This window comes from Callionymus lyra, chromosome 3, assembly GCF_982586985.1.
Source record: "Callionymus lyra chromosome 3, fCalLyr1.hap1.1, whole genome shotgun sequence".
Taxonomy (NCBI): domain Eukaryota; kingdom Metazoa; phylum Chordata; class Actinopteri; order Syngnathiformes; family Callionymidae; genus Callionymus; species Callionymus lyra.
The window spans coordinates 13,333,206-13,340,593 of NC_141820.1; the positions used below are offsets into that span (position 1 = coordinate 13,333,206).

The 7,388-nt window shown below is 34.9% G+C and overlaps 1 protein-coding gene across 1 annotated transcript; it reads right to left on the reverse strand.

Annotated features, from left to right (window-relative positions):
* Positions 1 to 1,280: 1,280 nt before the first annotated feature.
* Positions 1,281 to 1,902, reverse strand: LOC148083318 (A-kinase anchor protein 14-like). The gene has a single exon (XM_087785720.1). The coding sequence runs from the start codon at positions 1,900 to 1,902 to the stop codon at positions 1,387 to 1,389; it is 516 nt and encodes a 171-aa protein (XP_087641846.1). The 3' UTR covers positions 1,281 to 1,386.
* Positions 1,903 to 7,388: the final 5,486 nt, after the last annotated feature.

Sequence of the window (7,388 nt, forward strand, 5' to 3'; positions counted from 1 at the left end):
GGCTTTTGCTTGATTTTCTGGAACTCCTGTGTTGTTCTTAGTATTTTCTTGACCTTTAAAGTCTATATTTTATTGAATATTGTTTTGATTGTTTAAGCGCTTTGTGACCCTGGTCAGGAAAAGCGCTATATAAATACAAATGACTTACTTACTTACTTACAATAAAAATTAAAATAAAATAACATGTCTAGTATCTAAAGGGCCATAAAAGAAGTCATCTCCCATTTGATGGAAGCCATGGATGTGAAATAAAAGAAGCTTATCAAGTTGAACTGAGCCGCTAATTAAGATATGCTTTTTTTTCTCACACACACTATCACAATCCAAGGGTCAGATGGAGTGTTTGGAGGTGAACAGGATCTGTTGAAGCGTGAACAATAGGTGGCGCTAATGATGGGTAATAAAAACACAAGAGTTTACCGAAAAATGTCATTTTGTTATGACGCTTTTTATGGATAAATAAACCAAAAAAGTGAAAAATTCTATTATAAATAACTCATGAAATAAAAATGTCTATGCCATTTCTTACTGAGGTTTGAAAAGACTCATTGAAAATGCAAACTATTAATGTTCATGAGCTTGAATCCGACCTGCATGTTAGATCCTCGAGTGGAAAAGCTGGCATCGCTCTGGCAGATTTTTTTGGTCCGAGACTTGGGTACAGATGTCAAACCTCTCGTGCTTATGAGAAGGCCAGGGAGCATCCCGATAATGGCCGAGCCCGAGCGCGAGGGGGTTTAGTTATCGTACAAACGGGGGTCACGCTGTCAGCATTCCCTCCCCTTTGGTGTCACCAAGGCCTTCTAATCACCCATCTGGACTCTGTAAACCTCCATCCTCCAGTTTGTCGTCGGGGGGCCTTATCACTGGCAGCGGCTTAATCTGCACCGGTGATAAGATATATGCTGCTGTGTACACTTGTTACTACAGACACACACTTTCTTCTCTCGCCTCGCTCGCCACGCAAACAGTGTCACCTTTTTTTTTTTTTTGCGAAAATTTCCCTGGTTTCTAATGGTTTCCGCTTTTTTTGGCCATTTTACGCACTTTGCGACTGAAACGTCATGGCGCGAATAAAACTTCATCCGACCTCACCACAGGCCTTTAAGATAAGACGTTTTTATTATTGGGAGCATCAGTGAAAACAAGGTTGACCTGATGCTATCTCTCTTTTTTTAATGCCAGAAAGGCAGAAAAATTGAGAGCAACCGAAAAATAAAAACGTATATCCTGTTGGCGTGTGAAACAGGAAGTGATTTTTTAACGATTGATTCTGTAATGTGGACTTTAGGTTTAAAAAGGTTAAGTAGCATTAGCCACCCGCTAAAACAAGCTAACGCACAAAAGGGTTTTTCGGAAGAATCCGAAAAAACCTCAGGTTCTGCGTTAGAGCTCGTACTGTCTCCTCAGAGCACTTTTGCTCTTGATCACGTCCGACAGCCATTTCTCGCGGAACTGACCCCGGCCTGGTTTGTGCACCAGCTGGTTGGACTCCACCACAAAGTGGGCGTCCACGGGCAGACTCTGGTCCTCGAAGCGCGACACGTCTATGACGAAGAAGACGCTGGCCGTGCCTACGATCGGCTTCTGCCGTGTCGAGGTGCTGAAGCAGGCCTGGTAGTGGTACAGAGTGCGATCCAGTCCCTTAACGGAAACTAGAAAGTCCAGGCTGTAGATCCAGCAACAAGGCAGGTCCCACGTCTGGATGTAGTCTGAGATCTGCTTCCTACCCATTTTCGCCGAGAAGTGTTCGCACGCGACCCAGTTGATGAAGCCCCCGAAACCCCCACCATCGTCAGGCTTTACCACGAAAGGGATCTTATGTGGATCCAGAACATAGTTAGTCAGTGTAATGGACTCTGCCGGCAGATCCACGACACTGGACTTTGTGGGTTTCGTCATTTTGACCCAGACTTTTCAACAGAACCGGACGGGTTAATGGTCCGGGGGGCGCTCCGGTCTGCTCTTATATTTTTTTCAAAATAGTAAAACTGATGTGTCATAAAGTCAAGTGTCCTCGGTGAGTCATAGACTTTGTTTGGGAATCGTTTCCATGGAGACCAATATCTTCAACCCCATGTATGATATTTGAGGAGCACAATTTAAACTACTGAAGAACAAAGACAACACATACTTCAACCAAGGAGACCTTTTTGCATTGGAGCCACCAACTGGCGTCACGTTATTAATGGGTCAATGAGGCTTCATGAAACAGTTGATGAGGTATCATGATATAGTATCTCCATTTTTGAAAGACCACTAGATGTCACTCTCCGCTTTATAATATTTTACTCTGATCTACTAATTCAATGAAACTTGGCATCATTTTCAAACTGAGAGTGACATCTAGGTGTCTTTCAAAATGAAGACACTGTATCATGATACCTCATCAACTGTATCATGATACATCACCGGCTAATTTACGAAGTCTAATAAACACATACCTTGACAAATTGAAAATAAATTCCTTCAAAAAAATAGTTGATGATGTATCATGAAACAGTTGCTGTGTTTCTAAGTGAACTGCTTTATAGTACACTGTAAGACAGTGCACTTACTCGTGCAATGCGCACATTAAATTAGTAAAAATTAGTGTTTTCTCGAGACATTTAAGTTGGTATCTGCTCCAAAGACGCGTCGTCAATGACATAGCTTCAGTTTAGCGTCATTTACGCTCTAAAATGGCGGACGTTAAGGGTGGAAAGTGTCCATCGATCCACACTCAATTTTCAGGCTGTTTGAGTGCGCTTGGCACACTACATTTTTGCATCGGCAAGCACTTGTGCACTAAAAACATTAATTGTAAGTGGAGAAGTAAGTGCAGTGTCTTCGTTTGAAAGGCCACTAGATGGCATTATAAATGAAAATGATGGCAGGTTTTATTGAATTAGTAGATAAAATCAAAAGATTATAAAGTAGAAAGTGATATCTTTGGAATGAAGACACTGTATCATGATACACCATCAGCTGTTTCATGAAGCCTCATGCGCCTGTTACTTTTGTTTATCAATGTGGTAAGAAATAGGTCAGAGAAGAAAAAAATCCAAATAAAAAAATGTACCAAAATGTCTTAATGTGCTTCAAATCACTTTGACATTGAGACTTGAAGCTGCTACTTCAAGATTTCAAGTGAGTAAAAAACAACATTATTCTGCGAGCGAGATGACTCCAGATTGGTCCCATTCAGAAAAACTGTGTCGGTATTGTGCAGAAGTTTGTCTCAGATTTGTCAGCGGCAGCAGCGAAGGGACGGGGCCCTGGTAACCCGAGAGAGAGCCTGTGCCTCGGCTGGACCGTCGCCCATCTCTTTATCAGCACTGCTGCAAAGTAAGGAAAAAAAAAACAAAAAAACAAACTAAACAAACGCCCCAAAATATGTTTACAGCAGCCTGATAAGATCCTGCGGCTCGCTCCGGCTCTTGTCTGCGCTCGGTATTAATAGATACTGGATGGAACACGTGCACAATGGCGGCGTGGCATTTAAAAAAAAATGTCATTTTTTTGCTGAAGATTGTCACTCAAAGTGCATATAAAAATAAAATATTATCTTCTTCCTCATCGTGTTTCCATCTTGTTATTATCAGATCTTCTTTTTTTTTTTGTTTAACGCTTCACCATCCTTAAGCGTTTTCCAAACCGTCCCCATTTACTTATCAGATGTTCGGTGTGAATATCGATTTCCCGGATACCGGGGTGATAAGGTCTTTTACAAGCCTCTGTCCTGGTGAGGATTTGATCCGGCGTGGATTATAATGAGTGATTAAGCTCGTATCACCAGAGCCATCCTCTTTAATAATTCACACGGATAAACAAAAAACTGTAATGCTGTTTAGCGGAAAGTTTGTGGGGAAAAACATTTTCAGTCTTTTGTGTGTGTGTGTGTGTAGGATCAGACTTAAAGGAGCCGTGTAATGGTGCCTGATGACAAGGCAAGTGATCTGAGCTAGTAACCTAAAACATGAGCGCTCCACACAGAAGTCCATTCTTGCCGTCTGCGCCGGCCGACAATTGTCCCGTCTGTCGTCGGCGGCCACTTATTTTCCTCAATTTTCCATCAATGGAGCTCCTAATTTACATCAATTTTATCTAATAAACATCATTTTGTGTTTTTTTTTATTTTTTTTTATTACATTCATATTCAAGCTTGTACCCAGGATACCACAGACAGTCGTTTTTTGTCTTCTGATTTGGATTAATATCATATTTTACATGTAAAAATGAATAGAAATTATTAAGTAAAATATAAACATATAAATGGAATTTACAATATTTATTTTATTCACTTGAAAATATTACATTAATGCTCATTACGTGATTATTTTTGTTTAATTTAAATGATATGTTTTATATGTGATAATTGTAAATCAACTTATTCTTTTTAACTAAATAATTTTTTATATATACTGTATATTCTAAATTACTCTCATATTAATTTATGAATCAGATATTCATCATAATTCAAAAATAGTGTCACTGAAATATATCCTGTCTTCTTTGACTACTTTCTTTCTACTATAATTAATCGAGAACATAATTAAGAGTATTCCAGCTTTAATGTCATGACATTATACATTTAAAAACAAATATAATTTATCTATTATTGGAGAGGATTTTTCTAAACATAGATGTTGATACCAGGTCCTTTTAAAGTAAAATGATTTTATCAGTATTTTTCACCTCTTACACTCAACATCAAAAATGTGCTTATTTTTGATAATTTTGATGTCATGTGACAGATATTTATCATAAATTACATTTTTTTGTTTAAATACATTAAATACATACATTATGTGCAGTATTGGAAAGGCTGTTTCTTAAAATAGTTTTGGATACCATTGTCTTTTAAAGTTAAATATTAATTTAATTATTATTTTCATTGATTTAAAACTATGTTTGGTTCTTAGTCTGAAAAGTAAAAAAGTAAATCAATGTCATCGATGTCAATCATCTAAACTAAATAATATGTTTTTATTATTATTATTTTATTATTTAAATGTATTATCTTATTATATTTTTAATATCATGATATTTTAACAACAAATACAATATATGTTTTTTCTAAATGTAGTTTTGGATATTAGTGCATTAAAAAACAAGTGCATAATATAAATGTTTTTATTAGTTCAACATTTATGCTAAATACAACATTTATGTTAAATACCTACAGTACCTCTGACCATTTGGTTGCCAATTATTACATGATTATTATTAATTTAATAATCATATATTGACCAAATTTAATTAGAGATAATATCTTAAAATAGTCATTTATGTTATTGTTGTTTAACTTACTTTCATTATCATCATCAATAGAGCATCGAATTAACCACATTTTAATTTAAGAAATAAAAAAGTCCAGCTTTGATATCACAATATTTTTAAATTCAAAACAAATATAATTTGTCAATTTAAGATTGGAGAGATTGTTTGTAAACATAGTTTCGAACCCAGTTTTCAAGTAGGAGTAAAAATTGAATTTTATTTATTAGTTTGATTTACGGTTAAACTTTTAAGTCTGAAAAGTTCTATATTTATGTTTATTACATGTTATTTCTTTATTTTTATATATTTGTTTATCATATCCCATTGTAAATCAATGGAAATGTTAATCTGCTTAATTTATTATTCCTATATAAATATATATATATATATATATATATATATATATATATATATATATATATATATATATATATATATATATATATATATTATAATTCCTAACTCCTCACATGTATTTATGAATCAGATATTGACCAAATTTTACCTGAATTTAGTAACACTGAAATAGTTTCTGTTATTTGTGACTTATTTCTTTCCACACTAAAATAAATGTAGATCATAATTGAGACAAGTAATTATAATTATTAGTCATTTTACATTAGTATCCCAGCTTTGATGTTACATTATTTTAATAAAACTAGAATATAAACATGTTTTTTATCCACTTATTTTATTATATTAAATATAACCATCAATAGAGAATAATATTTTTTTTTTATGTTTGAAAGTTAAAAGTGTTTCTTTTAAGGCATATTGTGAAATTAAAAATCTTATTTTGTCACAGTAAAATATACTTAAACATTCTATTTGTTATTATTTTAAAATTCTAATCAGAAAAGGTTTAAGGATATTTTACTCCGACAAAATAAGATTTTAAAATTTCACAATAAATGATGAGAGAATATATGCTATATTAACATGATATTTTGTCACAGCAAAGTAAATAAATAAGAAAAATAAATACATTAAATTAATAAAAGTAACACTAAAATATTTTCTCAGATACAGATAATAAATCAAACTAAAAATGAAGGCAGCAAAAAACAACAGAGACTAACCAAGAAGGCTGTTTAAAAAACAATATTGCAGTGAAAAAAAATGGCCGCTCACGTACGATGGAGGGCAGCACAATTCCGCCACAAGGTCTTCCAAGACAATCCCTCTTTCTCTTCTCTTTCATTTATATATTTCTTTTAACTCACTGTAAAAACGGGGGCAAAAAAATAATAGAGAGATCAAGACCTTATCACATAAGTTTGGATGGGAAATTTCCTCCTTCTATATACTGTTTTTTTTTTTCTTCTTCCCCTCCCCTGGACCTTTTATTATTCAGGACAGGCGGTGTACAGTGCATGGTTGTGGAATAATCTCATGCAGCAGATTAAGTGGATTAATTAGGGTTTTATTCATCAGGGTGAATTGGTACCTAAAGAGCTTCCCTCTGCAATGACAAGGATTTTTCACCCTTAATTATCTCGGGCTGTGGAAGTCGGTCCTGCATCATGAAGAGGAAGAATATCACCCCTGCACGTCTCGCTTCGGCACATCTCGACACCTTCTTAGAACGACGGCACTCTAGTTTATTTACTTTCAAAAAAAAAATAAAAAAAATAGATTTGTTGCAGAAATGAGGCTGCCCGTGCATGAACTCGTGTCAAAGCCATTATCTTTCACAACCTCGCGTGTCTTATCTCCTCATCACTTTCCAGTCGTGGAGACTTCTCGCACACTTTCACGCGTACATTTTGCTCTGCCAACATCCAGTGGTTTAAAAAAAAAAAGAAAAAAAAGAGAGATAAAGACGTGTCATGGTCGCACGTCTCTCTGTGTGTGTGTGTGTGGGTGTGTGTGTGTGTGTGTAGGTCATTTTTTAAAATAATGCTTAATGAAAATTCGACCCGTTTTGTCTGCAAATAACTATAATAATTATAATAATAAATAAAATAAAATTAGCTTATGTTTATCATTTAGGAATTTAATGATACAACATCACACATGATTGTGGATTAAGAAAAAAGACAAGTTTCTACTTAACATTTATTCTTTTTTTTAATCTTGGTGGTTTTTAACCCCCAGGTCGGGCACTGGTATCGGTTCATGAGGCA